The sequence below is a fragment of the Diadema antillarum genome, unplaced genomic scaffold (genome assembly GCF_040938485.1).
Source record: "Diadema antillarum isolate AM-2024a unplaced genomic scaffold, OU_Dant_1.0 seq00001241_RagTag, whole genome shotgun sequence".
Taxonomy (NCBI): domain Eukaryota; kingdom Metazoa; phylum Echinodermata; class Echinoidea; order Diadematoida; family Diadematidae; genus Diadema; species Diadema antillarum.
Window position 1 is genome coordinate 202390 of NW_027272028.1, and position 21646 is coordinate 224035.

Here is a 21646-nt window from a genome sequence, read left to right on the forward strand (position 1 = left end):
TCAGTGAGGTGTGCAATTCTGTATCAAATGTCTTTGTTCTACATAGGCATGAAATGAATTGAAATCTCACTGTCTTTCCTTTTCACCTACACATTCATTTTGGTGCTGTGTATAATGTTACAGGACATGCACACGAGAATGACCGTACGAACTGTAAGTAACCGATGATGCGATACTGGATCAGCCTAGGCCATTAGCATCTCTACCCTAGGAGTCGAGGCATTCTGGTGATCACTTCCCAGTGTACAGTTACCTGTTTTGCCACTCTCCCCATCTGTCCTGTATTGCCCATAGCAACGGCAGAGTGATGGGTGCCTGCCACATTTTGTCCTTCTAAAAATAAAAAAAGAAGAAAGAAAAAGCGGGAAAAATAAAAGAACTGGCACATAATTATGTGTATAGTGCCGTGTGTTTGTGCATGCATGCATGTTCTCCTTGCCTTTGGCAAAATGTATGGGCTGTTTTAGAGCAACAGTTCCCCACAATAAAGATAAAATAGTTTTAACCTTACTTAATGCCTTCCCCCAAGATATTATGCAACCCTTTTTGCACACTAGTTACAATAAAAACAAAAATAAACAAATAAACAAACAAAACAGAAGAAAGAAATCTGTTGCATTTTCCATGAGATGTGATTTCTTGTAAAGAGAAATCCATACTGATATTATGCTGATTTGTATGAAAACAGAAAATCAGAAAGTAGATCAGTGACAATTTGGGGGAAAATCAGACATGCACAAAAAAAAAAAAAAAACTATGAGCAGATAAAGTTTACAGAGTGAGGAAAATTTGCAACTCTGTGTGACATAGGTATTGAGTAGCTCTCCATTTGTTTTGTACACACAATTTTACGTATTCTAATTTCTCAATTATTTTGGCACAGACGGAACTTCTCCTGAGGAGAACATGCAATGTATATATATATATATATATATATATATATATATATATATATATATATATATATATATATGTATATATATCCCTAGTTGGCACCTTAGGGAGACATTTTGGGGGGAAGTGTCTTCATTAGGGAGACAACTGGTCATTAAGGAGACAATTTTCGTGTCTCCATTGCGTAAACTGCCATTGAACATGTATTAATAAATTTGCATATAAAACAAATGGAAATGTCTTCCAAATGACCCATCTAGGAGTATATATATATATATTACTCTCATTATATAACAAGAACAGATCTGGACTTTTTTATGTGAGAAAAATTAAAATTAGTGACTTTTTGTGTACAAATTAATGGAATAGAGAGCTGCTGACATCTATGTCACACAGATCTGCCAATTTGCCTTACTGTCTAAACTTTAAAAGTTCATAACAATGCATAGCTATTCATAGCAATATAAAATCAGGGTGGAAGTCCCTTTTCAACATTCCCATGATATTGCTCCATATAAAATTGTCCATTATTGGTAACAATGAGATGTAGAGAACTTCATGAGCTACTCCAAAAGTCCCAAATTTAGATATTTAAAAACTTGACAGAAGTATATTGTAGCAGTGGGAATGCAGTCTTATTTCAGTTGACAATAAGTTGAATGTGGAAGGTTAAAAGAAAAGAAAAATCATCTCTGGAACAAAATTTTGACAAGTTATGAGGGCTTCCTGTATAGATATTCATATACCAATAGAATAATTGTGTTAGACCAACATGTTTATCTCCATACTTGTACTTTGGAGAACACATGCTTTTCTGTTGATGAAGACTGTCTTGGAGTTTTACACAAAAAAAAAAAAGTTAGTACAAAAACAAACTTGGCCACTTTCTGTTCAAATTGTTTGTTAAGTAGAGGTTATACATTTTATATGCAGCACTTTAAAGATGGCATACAGAAAGAGGCATTTGTAACAATATAGCAAATCATTACGAAGTATGTTTTCCAGGGCATGTTATCACATATATTTCTTGACTAATTGTTACATCAACCTTGAATCTAATGTATATGTTAGCAGTTGTGTGTGTGTGTGTGTGTGTGTGTGTGTGTGTGTATACATGTATGTGTGTTTTCTTCTGCTGAGGGCATTTCTCAAAAGGGGTTGATTTCACCTCTCTCTGTGCATGTTTAGAACTGATCCAAGAGCAGTTGCGCAAGACATGCCAATATAACCCAGACAAGGTGGTAATATGATTACAAATATACCAGCAAAAAAAAATAAAGAAAAAGAAAAAAAAGATAGGCAGAGGGAAAGAGAGAAAGAAAGAAAAAATTAGCCTTTTCAAGAGAGACGTACTTGAAATGTGGCGGCATGGTTATCACCTCTTGTGTCTGCGTCTGTTTACATACCCATCCATCAAGTCATTATCCGGCCCTCCATTTGGCCCAGTGGGCCTGAGAGCTGCTCCCAGGAAGGCGATGTGTTGGGGCCAGAGACCAGAGATATGTGCAGTATGAAGTAGGAGGGTTGGGGGGGGGGGAGGGGTAATGGAGGAGGGCAGTCGGAAGAGGGAGGAAATAACTCATGTCAGACTTTAAAGGACAAGTTCACCTTCATAAACATAAGGATTGAGAGAATGTAGCAATATTAGTAGAACACATCATTGAAAGTTTGAGGAAAATCGGACAATCCGTTCAAAAGTTATGAATTTTTGAAGTTTTTGTGCAGTAACCGCTGGATGAGAAGACTACTGCAGTGTGTGAATAACTTAGATGTCACATGCGTACAACAATATAAGGAAAATATAAAGAGAATTTCACAAAATTTCATCTTTTGAAAAAAGTACACATTCCTCCGACTCGTTACCGACAAATGTTATGGGTAATATTATTCCCCCGCCTTTAGAAAGAGGCAATTCAAGTGCTCTATTATTATGCGAAAAAAAGTGAAAATATGTTGAATTTTCTTTACATTTTCTTTATACTGTTGTACGCATATGACTCACAAGCTGTAGTAGTCTCCTCATCCAGCGGTTCCAACACAAAAATTTAAAAAATTCATAACTTTTGCATCGATTGCCCAATTTTCCTCAAACTTTCACTGATGTGTTCTACTAATATTGTTGCATTCTCTCAATCCTTATGTTTATGAAGGTGAACTTGTCCTTTAATCGAAATTACCTAATCAAGAGCGCCGATCCTTCTTCACCAATTATTGGTTAGAAAACTGCATACCCATCCTAGCCTTTCGCCTGCGCCAAAAACTGACACATGCTTGGAGGAAATTTTGGCAAAGAGTTCCTAATAGGATGCAGAGATGAGCTTGAATGTAAAATATCTAGCAGCCAGCATTTAGAGCCATCAAAACCTTGCCTTTTATTGAATTACTGATTTGACATAACTCTGCCTGCCTTCCATCATTGCACAACTGCATGAAGTATGGGAAAGTTTCTTGAAAAGACAATGTCGTTGTCGATAATCGAGTGTTATTATTCTACTATTTTTTTTAGCTTTCAGGAATATGAAGAAAGTGGCCAATTATCCGGGGATTATTTTTCAAACCTATGCTGGCTGTGCCATGTCATGATATTCAATGCTTCATATCAACTTACATCTCCTATTATGGTCTCCTTATCGTATCAAATATGCTTGTCTGGGATGATTTTCTCTCCTCGAATGTTGGTCTACCAGGAGATGGCTGGGTAACGGGGAAAAATTACTGGAGAGCTGATGGGTAAGATATTGAGACTGACTCAGCGTCTAGGGCTCGCTACATGAAAGATTCAACCAGGCTTACCTGGGACCATCACTGTTACCTGTTAGGTCAATACCCTGCATGGTGATTTCCCCTGCCATTTGTCTTTACAGATTAAATGAAGCATGCTAAAGATAGAAACTCCTATTAATGGAAATGCCTTGGGACTCTGAATGCAACATGAAAACTAAAATGATCACCATAGAAAATACAAAGTAAGAGAAGAGTGAGAAAGGTATGCGTGAACCCCTTATCAAATTTCCTGAATTATATAGCCACAGTATTACAGCTGAGAAAACTACAAAATGAGGTGATGTGGCTGGAAAAAAGAAGAAGAGCATTTCATATACTGAACATCAAGAGTTGGATGATTAACCACATCCTGTTTATGCTTTGTAGTCTTTTTTGAAGAATGATTTGAAATTCTCAAATTTGCAATATCTATGACGATGTTACAATGGGGGAGGAGGTAGATTTTGAAATTACCAGGTGTGTGTAAATACTTAATCTCATATGGTTGAGACCATCCAGAATCTGAAAGCTGACTGTCTTTAGAAAATAGTCTATCAATTCCAGCAGAGGTGCAGGTGATATATTGAGAGTCAACAGGAAGAAGGGAGGGGGGGGGGGATGGATGGAATCAGACCAATAAGTCAGATTTTGCAGAAACAACATTTGGTATAAGGATGTGAATTGAAATGATTTAAAAAGGAAAAGATGAATAGAAGTATTTTTTTTTACAAATTAGGGATTCTTGCACCAAGATTGTTTTATTGTTAGTGGGTATGATGCCTTCCTAGCAATCAGGTGGGCATGGGATCAAGTCCCACCCATGTATTTATATCCATGATTTTTTATTGGGGTTTTTATTCAGATGCTGAATAATTGATGTTTATTCATGCCGGTGAAGGGCAATTTGTCAGTCCGTTGGAATAAAACAAAAGCTATCCCTAAACCACTGTGAAACATAAGCAGAAAGGTATGTGTCATGTCCCATCAACTTGAGATCTGTTTTTATTACCCCTGTTTCTTCCTTTTCTTTTTTTTCTTTTTTTCCCCCTATTTTGGGATATCTGTGGGTCATGAATCAGATAGAGCTGTTTGGAGGGATATGCTCAGGGACTAATGCAAACAAAATGCTCTTCAAAATTTTGTAAACATCTGTGGGCACAATCCCAATATGTTCAAATTGATATTTTGATATAACACAATTATTGAGCATATTTTAATCTGAACTAGTACTTACAGACTTGATCATAATCTTTTTAATACTTTACATTACTTACACTGTATCTATTTTATGCTATGCATGTAGGAATTTTATGCTTAAACTTGCTCAGGAGAAAATAATAAACAAACATGCAGGAGACTACCCTCATAATCAAAGCTTAGATTCAATTGATTCCATAGAACATACTGTAACATAACATTTATACAAAAACAATACAAATGATCTTGAGTACACAATAATTGGCTGTACAATGAAAATTTGAGGTACAGATAGGGTAACAAATTAAAAGCATGTATACATAGTTTCATTGCAAACTTGTGATATCATCCACACTCTGAGGGGCAAAAATGGTGTGTTTCATGGAAAAGCAGAGCTTGTAAGGTGTGGACAAAGATAGAATAGTGGCCTAAAAACAAAAAAGAAATATGCAAAAATGCTGGCTGAGCAACAATGACAATTAGATTGCAAAAATAGAATTGAGTGAATAATTATATGAAGTCTTCTTGCAGCATGCTTTACTTTAATTCCACTGTACCAAGTTAACTATTTGTGTGCTTTGAGTGTTGATTAGCACAGAAAGCTCCATAGCATTGTATACACTGTCCAAAGTACATTGTACTGACAGGGAAAGGGTTAAGATTAACAGGGGGAAAAAACCCGGGGGGGGGGGGGGGGGGGAAACAAAAATTAATAGACAGCATGATTGTAAGTCAGAATTATGTTGGCGGAGGTAACTAACAAACAAATCAACACCGATGAAAACATAACCTCCTTCCTTGGCAGAGATGATTTACTGTCATAAAGACATGTCTTCCGTAGAGAGTGGCTGGTCTTTATGCAATGACACATGAAACATTATTGCCTTCCTATCTGTGTGGCAGATCCAGTTTGGCACAGACTTCAAATATTCTTTGATTAGCGGCATCAAACATGGGTTCAAAGGAAATGAGACCATTTCGACTCTTGTCTCTTGAACCTCCATGATCAAACCAGCACATTATACAGTGGTGGTACCTCCAAGGGAGGGGGTAGGGGATTTAAATGTTCACTTCTTTTATTTCACTTTAATACCAGGATCTTTCACTTGCCATAAAGTGGATGTGTGTTAATCGCACATGATGGCCTAGAACTGAATACCACAGTGTGCATCATGTCTCAAACTTCAGTAGTTGCACATACTGTATGCTCACACATCTTACACACGCAGACATGTACATACATATGTGATATATAGTTGTGGCCCGAAAGCCCCTGAAAAAAAAAAAATTGATTTCGGTCCACCAAATTTCCAAAATGTTTATCTTTTGTTGGCCCAGTCATGCCACTAAGATTTAAAATGGATAAAAAATATATGTATTATATATTCATATATTTCTTTACATTCATGAGCATGTTAATCATCTATGTGTTTATTGGTATAAAGCTGTATGGATTGTTTCTCTTTTAATGAATCAAACACTTTTTCCTATCTATGCAGAATTTAAATCTTTTGTGCACATGACTCTTGCAATCTCCTATAGTGCATTGTATGTAACTGAAAAAAAAAACCCACAGGAGCAAGTGATGATGTAATTGGGGGGGGGGGGGCAAAGATTCCCTCGGTTTTGATATTCACCAATGTGGCTTTATAGATGTGCACAATAAGATCGATCAGATGATGTAATCAAATGTCACGTCAATGAACCAATGATGTCCACTTGAGACCCAGTTCACCATTCTGGGATTGGGAAAAAAAAATAGTGTCACATCAAGCTCTTAGCATAATCTTATGTAGAAGGCTATTGGGTATCTTCTCCATGTTAGCCTTCAATGTCGGAGATTATGTAATCGAGGCAGATAAAATGCCACTCGTTGGAGACATTACGAGGAATCTGTGTGTCTCCGAATTTTGTCATTACAAGTCAGCTGACCACTTGAAGAGATGTCTCTGTGTGAGTAATGTGTGCATGCCTATCACAAGCTTGAAAGAATAATATGCCGGTAATGTAATTTGCCTGTCAGCAGAACATTCATGGGATGTGCTTTTTTTTTCAGTTACAGTTAGAGTAAAACTTCACTGTGCTCACAGAAAAGTTTATGTTGATTTTAAAGTGTTACTTTTTTTTTAAATGCCATGTAATATAATTTATCCACAAAATCTTTCTTGGTCAATAATATTCCCATCACAACTTCCGTTTTGAAAAGTCATATCGTACATACTTTTGACAACACTGTTAATGATTTGATGTTGTGAGTGATGTTTCTTATTTGTGAATTTATCTCAAGATGGAAATACTGTCACAGATCTGTGTGCAAGGACATTCTGTAAAACGAGGAATGTTCATGTGCATTTAAATTTTGCAAATTTCGCGAGAGCCAAGTTTCATGAAATTAAAATGCACGTGAAGGCTCTTGTCTACACTATATGCATTGAATGACAGAGGTGCTTCGCGAAAATGTCATGCCTTGAAAAGGCCGTTGGCTCCAACTTGCGAAAATTTCATGCCGCTGAAATGTCATGTTTTAGAGTAGGTGACTTTAGAGCTGATGATGTCATCATTACCTACCTCATCTAATTTGCCTATGTGAAAGTTATTAACAATCACGATTATGTGGGGGAAATGTGAAATGTGAGAGATTCATGAAGTTATCAATTTTTGCTAGATGTTAGTGAAACTCACTGTTTGAAAAACCTGCTTGTAAACATGATTGGAAATACTTTTGATGGAGATGTTTTATTAGTGTCAAAAAATAGGCTAAAGTACAGTTTTTTTTTTAATGAAGTTTTTGAAATTACTCTTCGTAGGTTACTAGTATGTCAGGTGTGGCTTCCAACTGAGTTTTTTAGATTCTGGATGTATGTGTGCCAACCCAAATGGTTATGACTCCAAAATATTTTACTAATGCAGAGGCTGAACTTTTTTTTTTCTTTTTTCTTTTTTTTTTTGAGAGAGAGAGAGTATATTTACTTCTACTGACAAACCGTATGCTCAGATTTATGAGAGTGGTTGTGCATCATTATATAGAATGCAGCTCTTTCGTGAATGCATTTTGAGTTGTGTGTGTGATTGACCTGCTGTGGAGTTTTTCCACGCAGCTTTTGTGTGGAATGATATCATCTGCAATTTTCTGGGTTTTTTGTTTTTTGTTTTTTATTTGTTTGTTTGTGTGTGTGTGTGTGTGTGCGTGTGTGTGTGTGTGTGTGTTTGTTTGTTTTGTCAGAGAGAATGAGAGGGGAAAGCATATGAATGATGAGATACTCTGAAATGATCGGAATGATATATAGACAAATCAAATAATGATAATATAAAGTTGTTGTTTTTTACCGCCATTTGAAAACAAACCACAGAAGTCGAGCCAAACTTAAAAGCATTGACGATACTGATCCCTCATAATGTCTTTGCCACATCACATTGTATTCATAAATCAAATGTTGTGACATGTTTTTGTGATGAGTCCTCATTCTGGCAAGATGTCAGCATAATCTCTCCCCTCCACTTTGAAAATCCCAGCAATGATTTGAAAACGAGAGCAACTGCCACCAGGGGATCCATTACCAGGCCAAAATATGACGAGACTGATTTGATTTCATACCCTCAAATTCAATCACATCAGTATTCTTGCTCATGTGCATCAAGTGTGTATTATCTTACGATATGGCATTGTTTTGATTTGTGTTGCTCTTTGAAAACCCCCAACGAGCATTACAGCAGAAGCATGTATAACTGCATGGCTCTTGGCTCTTGTATGTGTTTTTTTCTAGGTGTGTATGTACACATGTGTATCAAGTATGACAGTCCCATTTATAACTGTGTAATAGCAACAACCACCTACGTTATATGAGTTAGTCGAATACTAGTCAGCAATTGGATAGACATAATCATGTGATACTGGACCACTTATTATATTCTACCATGGGTAGAATATCTTGGGATGTTTTCCTGTAAGAGAACACAGTTGACAAATGATACTTAATGCTAGAGCATTTTTTATTCAGTGCCCTTTCCATTTTTCAAAATCATGCTAGAAACTGAATACTGAATGACTGATAATTTGTAGCATATAAAAAGCTGGATATACACAGTGGACATGCAGTGCAATAGCTGTGCTGTTTAAGGTTGGAGGTATGTGTTTTCGAAGTAGGGCCTACTTCGACTATAAACCTATATTGTATGTATAGTGGATGCTGACTTTGTAGAATGTTTTGATCTCACATTTTTTTGAAATGCCAATGCATGAAGTTTAAAGTCCCTTGACTTCATCCAGGGACTGAAAACTTTCGTACCTTTTTAAAGCCCTTTGGATAGTGGAACATTCTGCATGTTTTCTCACCCACAAGACATCATTTAGACGATACCTGTGTTAAGGGAATGTGCTCCCTTGATGCATGAGCACTGCCAATTGTTGCTGATAGTGAAAGAGGAAGAGTATGGTAAGGGTATCACCTATCGGCAGGGTACCTTGACATTGGCACCCTGCGTATCATGGCTGTTTGCATATAGAACGAAAAGGTACACGCAGGATTAAGTGTCATTAGCTATAAAAACGATAAAAACAAAGAAACAAAAATCAAACTAAAAAACAAACTAACAAACCAAACTAAACACGTTTCAATTACACATCCGCTCAGTTATGATGCATGGCTGTGAAATTCACGTGTATTACCTATGGAGGGGAGGGGTTGCCGATCGCTAGGTACCCTTTTAAGCTGCGCGAAGAAAACGGATTGCATGCACTAAAATTGCGCTATTTTAAAACGGAGATTCATAATCAACAAGACAGTCACGACATTCAAAACTTCAGTATTTATGACATATTTGAGGTAAGAATTAGGCAAATTTGTTTTATATTTTTAGAATAAACAAGCTACAGATCCTAAGGGTGACGATAGGTGGTACCCTCAATCATACATTTTGTGTCTCGTTTCCCGATGCGTAAGATTAGGTCGTTGATCTGTAAGCAGATACCTGTCATTGTGCTTATGGAAAAACAGGCAATCAAACTTATGTCGGGTGTCAGCCAATGAGAATTGAGTATTCAGAGACTTATGCTTGATTTTTTGAAATAGGTTTGATCTCAACTTTTGTGCAACAGTGCCCAGAATGATTGTCAGATGATAGACAGATGAATGGTTGTCCCAAAGATATGAAAGTTAGCATGCAGTTGGCATGCATGGCTCCATCCTTTCATCCTCTAGGGAAGTCTCTCTGTCTCTTGCAAATCATCTTCTTTTTTTTGTCTGCTTGTGGTCGACTAACCTTGAATTAGGATAATGACAGTCGGTATGATAAAGCGCAGTGCTAACTTGTTACTCTGCGCCCATGACATAAATAATGGGGAGTGGTTTTGTGCTCCTTGAAATAACGAAGTCAACTGTGGGCATCGAGATGGCGCGTTATGAAAAGAATCTGGCGATAATCTGATGAAGATTGCTGTCATTTCACCAGTCAGTGTCTGCTATTGTCAGACAGCGGAATCTGACCGCAGCGTCGTCAAAGATTATGTATGTAATGCCATTTAGCATTGAGGCGTGATCCAAGCTCAGTTTTCTCAAAGATCAAGTGGAACCCTTCATTCAAATTGTGGGCCGTGCAGCTCTTCTGTTTCTGTAGCAGCCGTTCCCGAGCTGAAAACAAACAGTAAAGCCGACCAGGTATTGTGATTAAGTGGCTGCGAGGGATCGGTTGGATCTGCTGAGTCCCGCCCACGCTTCTTCACTGCGTCTCACTCATATGCCCCTTTTTCTCGTGTAGGTTTGGCAAATTCTGCATGCTATTTTCAGCAAAAAGTTCTAGTCTCAGTTGCTAGGCACTAGATTATAACCCCGTACTAAATTATCTCCTTTTTTTTATAACTCAAGAGTATTTTCCATGTCAGAAACTATAATATTGTGTATCTATCTAAATATTTGTTTCTTCCTTCTTTCTTTTTTAGGGGGACGGGTCATGGCATAGTCCTATTTTCGGTCAAAGCAGATGAAATGTGTACTTTTAAAGGAATAAATCTAAACCATTGGCTGGAAAGAAGACTGACATGTCATGGTTCAACAAGCCCCAGAAATCAGTGTTCTGATTGAAACACAAATGCAAACATGAAGTTTCCGCATCATTGCTGGAGTGCTTCAGTGTCACATGTATGTGACAAAGATCAAATAATTTATGTTTTTGTGGGGTTTTTTTCTTCTTTTTTTTTCCAAAAATTTTTTATTTTCAATAACTTTTTTTCAAGGTTGGGGTATTGTCATTTTATTTTGTCTGAGGAGATGTTAGACAGAAGGAATGAAATAAGGAACTGTTACCATGTTTACAGCTATTGTAAAAATTAATGTTTTGTTTTGTTGATCAGGTTTTCTAATTATTGTACATGGTCTAATGATTTTTCAATGCAGTTCCTGCAGCATGCAAAGATTCTGTGTAAATTCTGTTGTTCAGTCATCATTGCTTGCTCTTTTTCAATATCTGTTCTCTTGTTCTTCTCTTGGGGAGTTTCTTCAATGTTTATATTATTGCAGTCATAGGCGTATTAGCTCTGACTTGTTTAGATATGAGTTACCATTATGGTACACATGGTTTTGATTTTATAAACTAGTGAGGAAATCTTGAACAGGATTTTTCTGTCTTTTTGGTGATTCTCAGGCATTTCTTATAGTTGTCATAACCTCTGTAACATATCTTTTTGAATGTACATTGTATGCATCTTATGCCTAGACTTTGACTTGAAATGAAATGAAATCGGTGAAATAATTGAGTAGGTAGTAGTACATGAATCACTCGATTAATCAATGTAGAGGAAAAGGAGCTTTTACGGTATGGTTTAATGAAAATGGTAGAAGGAGAATGAATGTTAACATATGTTGAGTGAGACATTAGATTCAAATCCCAGTTCTTATGTCAATATGACACTCATACTACCAGCCAACTTGCTTAAAGGGACTGTACAGTACTGGTTGAGGTGGGGATTCATGTTTTGAACATTGCTAAGTGAGATAATGAGAAACCTCTTATGTATATGAAAGAGCATACAATTTTAAGAAGGATTCAACGTTTATTTGATGAAAATTGGTTTTCAAATGGCCGAGATATCCAAGAAAAGTGATAATAATAAAAGGCGACAGACCACGCCTTTTATTAGGATCTCTTTGTTTCACTTTGTTTTTGGATATCTCAACCATTTCAAAACTGATTTTCATCAAATAAACTTTTGATACCCCTTAGAATTGAATGCTTTTTGACATCTCATAGAGTGGTTTCTAAATATGTCGCAAAACGTTTAAAGCTAAATCCTCACCTCGACCAGAACTGTACACACCCTTTAAGCTAAAATTTTGCTTCTGTTTTTTGATAGCCCACATACAATAATTCATATTGGTTCTCATGTATTGCATTTTGTGTGCCCCTGCTGTGCATACTTTCAAAGACTTTCAGTACAATTGTAAATCCCACAATACAATGTCTGCTTATATTCTCATGGCTGGGTATACGTCACTTCCGGTATAGCTGGAGAGAGAACAAAACAGCTCTCCTGTACAGTACATGTATAGAGCTGGAGTGTGAATTGGTGTGAATGCTGCATGTGCACAAGCATGCTGTGTACAAATCTCTGTGGTGATACAGATGACACGGCATCAACGTTAAGAATCTTCGATCTTCCATTCTTTTACTCTATTTATCAATAACATTTCTTGTGGCTATCAGAGATGTTAAGGTGGACCATATCTGACAAGTTTCGTGGAATTTCAAAGCCAATTATGGAAGAAAAGTAGATAATTTCATCTAAAAAGTATGCCCATCATGGGTTTGTTTTCGTTCTGACTCCCCTAAATATACCCAAATGTCCAACTGAGAATAAGGGATTGAGCTCTTGGCTGATTACATCAGCAAGAGTTGCTAGCAGTGAACCAGATTCATTCCTGTTAGAGTCACACCTGTGTAATTTTCTCCCCCTTACCTTCCCCCTCTCACCCTGTCTCCCCCCCCCCTCTTTCTTTCTCCTCCTGTCTAACTCTCTTTTACCCTCTCCCCTCCCCCTCTCTCTCTCTCTCATATTTAGCAAGCCCAGTGTTTCGGTGTTAAGCCGTCTCTTGTTATTGTGCCTTAAGATGCCTTGGTGAATTTAATATTCAACACGAATCAATTCTCCTTTACTGGGGCAGGCAAGAGCTATCAAATTAATACACTCAGTTTGTCATTACGTTTGACAACATAACACGCGACTTTAGCTTGTGTTGTTGTTGTTGTTGTTCTCTCTCTCTCTCACACACTCTGTGCCTCAACTAGGTGGCTGCTTTCAGTGTTTTGTACTTGTGGCACTATCAGATGACACTGATGATCTCAAAGCCACTATTTTACATTGGGAATAGTGATTAAAACATGTTTGCATTATCACATTTGGAAAAAAAATTTTGATTATCACATTTGGAAAAAAATTTTGAATGATCACATTTGTAAAAAAAAATTTATGAATTATCACATTTGATGCATATATATGTATAGCTCAGTTGCATCACAAAACACCCTACCATACAAAAATTTTGCAATAAACCCACACATATATATGAAGATCTCACTAGTTTTCCCAATAGACCATCATAGTGACGGTTTATTTTAGAAATTTGCCAATTGTGCAGATATGTACTGGCAAATAGACATCTATAAGACAAACTTTTGTCAGTTTTCTGAGATAAAGGCATGTCAGAGAGGTAATGGTGCTACATAATTGAAGTGCTATTTAGAGAAGCTAAATAGTTGTTGGAAGCTGTTGGCTGCTGATCGAGTACCAGTAGATAATTTTGAATTTGAATCCCTCAATGTCTGACCATCAACTTCTTTCATGAATTCCACCGGGGATTCTTGATGGTTATGAATTTTTGCTCATTTATTCGCGTTTTGACTCCTTTTTTTTTTTTTTTTTGCTGTTTGATTGAAGTTTTGCTTCACTTTTATGCAACCTGTCAATGTTTGAACTGTTAGCTAACTGACTTTACTCCCTCATCTCCCCTTCTTTCTCTGTCTCCTACTCCTTTTCCCTCCCCTCTCTCTATTTGTATATCTCTTTCTCCCTCTATTTCTATCTCTCTCGTGGCCCTCACTTTCTATTCATATTTTTATCTCTCTCTCTATCTATCTATCTATCTATCTATCTATCTATTTATCTATTTATCTATTTCTCTATCTATTTCTCTCTCTCTCCCTCCCTTTCAACTACCCCACAGGTGGAGCACCATGATCATGTCAACTTTGACAGCAGCGAGAGCAACAGCTGGCGGCTGGAGGATGAGCTCATAAAGGAGGCCAGCATGCTCCGAAAGCTGTTCCCTGCTCATCATACCACAGATATCGATTTGACCCAGAGCCTATGACCCTTGACCCTTCTTGACCCAACCTCCCCATAATACTTTCAACCAATGACATGTGGTGACCTCTGAATTTTGCAATTCAATCCAGCGGGATATTTCACGAAGAATTTAAGTCAGATCTTAAGAGTTAAGAGTAGTATGCCTGGTGACATTTGAGGACGGATTTTGGGGCAGAATTCAGGAGCAGAAAACCAAGATTGCACAATTGAGAGGGACAGCTCCTGAATCCTGGCCTCTGATTGGTCAATTAGCCAGAACCATGCCCACCATGCAATGATTCATCCACCTGCTCCTGAAAGCAGGGCAGGCTGGCGCAGCAAGGAGCAAGGAGCAACAGTTTGGGATGATGTAATAATCCGGCATCATGATGCGATCATCAGGTTGAAGACGGTCACGGTGAGATGTTCTTGATTGTCATTAATTTGTTGATCATTCAAAAAAAATGCATCGTTTTGGAACGTTAGTGAAACTCCGTCATCTTAAGTATTGAATGTACAATGTATACTACACAGGCAAGTCTCTGATATCAATCACGTAAAGATGATACCATTGTAGTGTAAATATGATATATGTTTTGCTGCTCAGGGCAACAATTCTTTGCCCCTCCCATTCCATTTTAAAAGGGCCTGGTGTCTGTTTACCATATCGCCTGTGTTCCTCTGTGTCTGTACATGGAAACCAGTTGCATTTGTCATTCTCGTATTCTTTCCAAATGCTGATTTCATCAGCGTGAAGATGTTGTCTGCCGCTAGGGCTATGTACACAGAGTCCGTATCCATCTCAATGTACTGGTACTGACACCAGTCTATATACTTGTCCATGAAGTCGAAACTTATCTGTAACATTCGAAGCTTGGCATACTGATACACAAAGAAACCGATTTGTTAGAGTAGAGCCTCTCTGATTGTTTTTTTTTTTTTTGCCATCGTTATTCCATGACAGTTCATTGTCACCTCATCAATGTCACGAAAGAGTGGTTCATTGATCTTCTTGCTCGCCTCATTGTCATCTGCTTTCATATGTTGGTGATGGTTTTCCCATACAGTGAATTGCTGATAAGTTTCATGGTGTTGGCAATGATAGCTTTTGACGGGTCGGCATCTCCAGTTCTCCTTGCATCTGAAACAGCAACCCCGAATGTTTTGAAGCAACTCTTAGGCATGTACTCGACTACTGGGTAGAGGCCAGTCACTTCTAATCCATGCGGTAGATACCATTGCAAGAAGATGGGTACTATCTCTTCCGAAGTATGGTTTCAGTTCGTCATATACATTTGTACTTGATTGTCGCATTCAATGCAACCGATGAGTTCATTGTCTCTTAATAGCCTGTAGTGTCTGGGCATCGGTGAGGGTGCGTTGGTGAAGTAACGGGGGTTTTATCGCCTGTAGGAACTGCTGCAAGTCATGCTTGGTTTGTGTCATATTTTGAAATTGACATTCCCAAATGCTGACATACTGGTATCTGAGATCTTCAACATATTGTTGCTTTTCGTGCATCTCCGTTAACAAATTCACCATGGTCGTATTTCTCCTCATATTCCACAATTTCCTTGTCGTAATTTCACAATCAACCCTGCCTGTATCATCCGTTGAACTCAAACATTTGATTGGTTTCATAGCAGAGTCTGTGCACTGGCAATCTGCGTGGACCGAGTATTTTCTCCATGTTATTTCCGTTGTGCCGAATGCGAATATTCCATTCATGGGCCTCCCATCTTTGCCAATCTTGAGCAATGTGAGAAACACTGGCATTCTTGTCCACAGCAAAGTCTGTCTCTGCTCGTCTGCGAATGTATTCTTCAGTCGGCATTTCTTGCATAATAGCCCAGAGGTAATGGGCATTAGCATCGAAACAAATCACCTCTTGACAAGATTCTCTCCCCCCCCCCCCCCCTCGAGTGCGAGTCACATCTGCTTCATGGTAGCGGTGGAAAATTATGGACTGTCCATTGACCATATTGCTTTTAATGTGTGGTGGAGATCTTTATTCTTTTCATCGATTATGGAATAGTTAGCCTTGAGACTGGATTGAAACAGATTTGTATTTCATTGTCAACCCAGGAATAGAGATACCATCTTTGAAAGTATCTATTCCTCATTCCCGGTAAAATTGGTCCATTTTTTCAATGGCTTCAAAGAAAGGTTGTACATCAAGATTGTTATACCAAACTAGGAAGTCTCTCATGGTTTCCATTCCATAAGATATCCAAACCTGCTGATAGTAGCAGTAGTCATCATCAGTAATGCCAGGATTGAAACAGATATTTCATTGTCAACCCAGGAATGGAGTTACTGTCTTTGAAAGTATCTATTCCTCATTGCTGGTAGAATTGGTCCATTTTTTCAACGGCTTTGAGGAGTGGGTGTATATCAAGATAGTTATACCAAACTAGGAAATCTTTCATGGTTTCCATTCCATGAGATATCCAAACCTTCTGACCGTAGCTGCAGTCGTCTTCGGTATAATGTCAGCATTTCTCCCTTTGCTGTAGAATGCATCACGTGAAGGCAAACATGGGTGCTTCAGTTTTTCAATAGAGTCCAGCCATTCATACGGAAAGAAGCCTTTCTTGGCACTGCAGTCATGTGCTTTTATGAATTACGCATAACTGAATCTGGGGGCTAGAAAGTGTTAAATATCCAAGAACCTCAAGTGTGCGGTCATGATGCACATATGGGTGTTTAGGCTTTGGCCATGTAGCAGATCCTGTCATGCTGTTGTGGATATTTGTAAAGGTAATTAAGGTTTGATCACATTGAGATCGTACTTTCTGCTGTTGAAGCCTATTACTGACATTTGATCGATGTATTCTTCAAATTTTGTTTTCAGCCCTTACAAGTGTTTTTGCTGCTTTTTTTCTTGGTCATCTCTGCTCCCATCTCTTCCTTCTGGGTTTAAGCCTTGCAAGCGTGTATCGATCTCGTCATACACTGGTTGGTACATCTCCTTCAAAAGTCGATTGCTGTGTCCACTAGCTTCTAGGAGTCAATCCAACACATTACTGAGGTTTACAGCAGGATTGCCATCAGAAATGAAGCACATTGGGGATTGGTATCCTGGTGCGTTACTGCACACCGATGCGCTGATAGGAATGTGTTTGGCCTCCCATGATAATTATCGTTCGATGTTTGTGTGGCGTCATCAAAGTAGACTTCAAAATCGAACACCGTCCGGTAGGGATAATATCTCTGTTCCTCAAGAACCCTGATGCCCTCATCCTTGAGTTGGTCAAAGATGGATGCTGGTGTGACGTGATATCGTCCAGGAAATGTGCATTGTGTCCCGTTCCCGTCGCATTTACACTCGTGATGGTGTAGTTGTCTACCAGATTTCCATAATTTGTTACACTTTGTTGAGGACGAACATTTGCAGGAGGTTTCGATGTTTGTGATGTAGCTAAAATGATTCTTGTGTAGATTAAGGTATATAGTGGTGTCAAACCTATCCAAACTGCGTCGGACCAGTCTCGCATACACTGGTTCTCTCGATACGTTGATTTCAGAATACGGTTCATTTGATTCATTGGCGAGACTCTTGGTGTCCTCATTTCCATCATGTTGTTGGTGTGTCTCTTCATCAGGTTCTCTATTTGCCAACACTTCTTCTCCCTCTTTGTCACGAACTATTTCTGTGAGTTCATAAACAACAATATTTATCTCAAACATTTCCTCCAGAACACTTAGTTCAGATAGTTGCGCTCCTTTCAATGTTTTTACAGATGCGTTCAAATATTTCTGAAACAACTCCACTGTTTTCCTTTCCACAGTTTTTCTGTAGTTACCCATATGAAGCAACAATCATCTGAAAAAACACAGATGATCTTGATACGGCTTGTAGGTCTCTGGATCATTCATCAGAGAACTCACCGAATTGTTCTTCTTAATATTATCTGGAAGTCCTGATTGTGCACCTATGGAATGGTCCAGTATCCGGTATACATAGAATGTTATGTTTGTCACTACATCTACTACCCATTTCGTGTTGGGTCTTTGACAACTTGCATACTCTAGTGTGTCTTGCTGGTTCAAGATGTCCTAAAAAGAGATCAAATCAGTTCTATTTCGGATCAGGAAAGGTTCACTCAGAAGTCGTGTATTGGTGGAGGAGTAGTGGTTTCTTCAACTCTCCAGTCTTGTTGTTTTTCAGAACAAACCAAAAAGCAACATTTATTTTGAAGGCATGTTCAGCAAACATACTCTCTGTCAAACAAGTGATGTAATCGCATCTGTAGACAAAAGCTTGTGATTTGTAAGTAGATGGAACTTTTCTGTGCAAGGTGGAGTCTTTGATCATCTTCCTTATATATTGTTTTTGATGCACATCTTGCAATGCTGGCTTGTGTTTTAGAAGTTTCTGCAAGTCCTTGGTAGTTTTTCTTCCTTTGATGCGATCATGACTTTCCTTTCTTTTTGTGGGTGGAAATGTTGCATCGTCGTCCTCAAGGGACATCTCTGCCTGGGTAGATAGTTCTTAAAAAAATGAAGATAATGATTATCATTAATGCTACAATTAATTGATCCATTGCATTATGTTCAAGTGGAATGATTCTCAATGAGCCCATTTAAGTCTAATCAACAATGCTTCGTGCCAATCTTAATAGACAAAAGTGGGCAGTGCATAGCCTGTGTATGCATGCATTTCCGTTTTGCAACTTGTGGTCTGTCTGTCAAACTGAAAAATTAATCTTCTAATGGTTAAACACACTATATAGATCTCAGAATTGTAAAAACAAATCAAGCTGTTGGAAATTAACGCAACGAATTAAATCAACTTGAAGAGGAAGTCGACAAGAAAGCGTATAGATCTAACAGACTACCACTGAAACAGAACAGCTCTTCGTTCCAAACATAGTCTAGCATGCAATGAAAACAGAGAGGCATACAGAATATTGACAAATACATTCATGTGCTCGTTTACAAGCAGGCTCAATCAATCTCTGTCAGAAGTGATAGGTCATTGTTTTTTAAGCTGAATGACACGCAGGCAAAGAAAATGTACAAAACGATACAATAGATAATCATGATTACAGGTTCAGCGCAAATAACATGAACACTTTTTAAACCATATAGCTCAGTGAGTTTATCAACAGCTATAACCTCACTCTGTTTCTGTTGTGAAGTGTATACTGTTTATATATGCCCCTTCCTGTGTTGTAGAATCAAACCCCAAGGTAAGGTTGTTTGTCTTCATTGCTCGCTCAGCTCTTTTCAGATCTGCGATGGAGTCCAACTCATGAGTCATTTGTTCTATTGTCATCCTGTGAGGAACCGCACTCAACACCTCACCCCTTCTTCTTGCACTGCTTAGAATTAAGGATGGTATATTTTCTGTGGGGACCTGATTGACCACAGAATCATACACAAGCATTCCGATGGGAAATCCGTAAAGTCTTTCCGTCTTTCATTGTGCTACTGCTGGTCTCTTTAGATTGGCTAGGGTACTCTTCCAAGCTTTCCTGTAGATCTAGTTTTTCACTTTGCAGAATGCAGATTAAGTCATCTTTTTCCTTCAGTTCATTCTTTTTTAGCTGAATGAACTCTTCTTGTGATGCACTTGAAGCAGCCTTCTTTAGCTTTCAATTTGCTTTGTGTGATGCCTTTCAACGTTTATGCTTGCATAAACTACAATGGTATCATCTTCATGTGATTGATATCAGAGACTTGCCTGGGTTCTTCATTTCATTTCATTTGTCCATGATCATAATCTGCATAGTATACTTTGAATAATTAAGATGATGGAGTTGCACAAATGATTCAACACAATGCATTTTTTGAATGATCAACAATAATGACAATCAAGAACATCTCACTGTGACTGTCTTCAACCCGACGATCACATCGTGGTGCCGAATTGTCACATCATCCCAAATTGCTGCTCCTTTCAGGAGCAGGTGGATGACTCATCGCGTGATGGGCGTGATTTCGGCTAATTGTGCAATCAGAGGCCAGGATTCAGGAGCTGTCCCTCTCGATTTGATTTGATCTTAATCTGGTTTTCTGCTCCTGAATTCTGCCCAGAAATCCACACTCAAATGTCACCTAGTATACTACTGTCAAGATCAGCTTAAAATTATGGTATGCCATTGGTTTTTTCTATTCAGTTTTATATAATGTTCTCAGATTTAAATTCAAATTGTTAAAAGTGTACAGAAAAATTTCTTTGTCCCTAGCTTCATTTCATATAGTAATGGCTGCATAAAAAGTCTCCACAAATTTTATTTTCATTAGGAAGTTAGAATATCATTGAAGACACTTATTAGTATACCATAATTTTAAGGCAACCTTGAATTTGAAGTTTGACTTAAATTCTTTGTGATACACCCTCAGTTGTGTGGAAGTAATTCATAGAAGCAAAAGGCTGCAAGAACAGTTTGATTTATGAACTTTGAATAAAGTGAGAAATGTAATTATTTAGAAGTATAATCTGTTATTTTCATACGAAACTGGCTTTATGGCCATGTGCCTAAGGTAGATTGCAATAGAAAATATTACGGACAAAAAAAAAGTAGATGTCTGTGTAACAATATATATATAGATGAAATAGAGAGAGAGAGATAAAGAGAAAGGAATTATGATAGAGTATAATGATCTTGTATAGATGTAGATAGAGTGTAGATAACTTGAATAGTATGCAATACACATTTCTTATTTCTCTCTCATGGATGCATGAAGACATTTTTTCGTGTAACATAGGAGAAAGAAAAATAAATACAGGGAGTATGTTTTAGACGACAAAGATGATTTATATGACATAGAAAATTCAGACATTCGTAAAAAAAAAATTTTGAAGAAGGTATGCCATATGATATTATCTTTCCGTTCCTCTTAATGTCATGAAAATCCACTCAACCTTAAAGCCGACATAAGGGTTCTTTGAAAGAATGAGTGACGTGAATGATCATCTGGAATGTGCAGGGACCAGCATATGGCCTTGATACATGCATAAATGTGATGTTGCGGTTCATGTGACCTTGTCTTGCATCAGAACAACAAAACGCCCGCATTCTTACATACATTTGGCCGGCAAGAATGTTAGTACGTCGATTGTTGGCAGTGACTTCATCAGTCAGCATTCTCGAAGTGCTTTGAACTGTTCTGGGAAAAAAAAAGAGGCTTAGTCCTGACAAGAGCAACAACAGCAGAAAAAAAAAAAGAAGCAATGCATTTATCTTTCAATACACGCTCAGTTTTCATCAAATTCCAATCATACTAGCTGAGAAGCGAAATATGGCAAGGGAAGTTGTAATGTTGCCCTCAAAACATGAGAAGAAAATCGGGACGCACCCTCCCTCCAGGGTAATTGGGCCACATGTCTTTGTGACGCAAAGTTTTGCTCATGCAGAGACGAATCCCTCGGCGTAGATTAAAGGACAAATGCTGTGGCCACAATTTTGCCCATGTGCATTTTTGCACTTCTTCCACATCACTGTGCCT

The 21646-nt window shown here is 38.0% G+C and overlaps 1 protein-coding gene across 1 annotated transcript in view; it reads left to right on the plus strand.

Annotated features, from left to right (window-relative positions):
• Positions 1–14237, plus strand: part of LOC139745208 (bis(5'-adenosyl)-triphosphatase-like) — a 64932-nt gene extending 50695 nt beyond the window's left edge. Inside the window, exon 6 of the mRNA XM_071655615.1 lies at positions 14067–14237. Coding sequence (XP_071511716.1) covers positions 14067–14213 — 147 coding nt within the window. The 3' untranslated portion in view covers positions 14214–14237. The remainder of the gene's footprint in view (positions 1–14066) is intronic.
• Positions 14238–21646: the final 7409 nt, after the last annotated feature.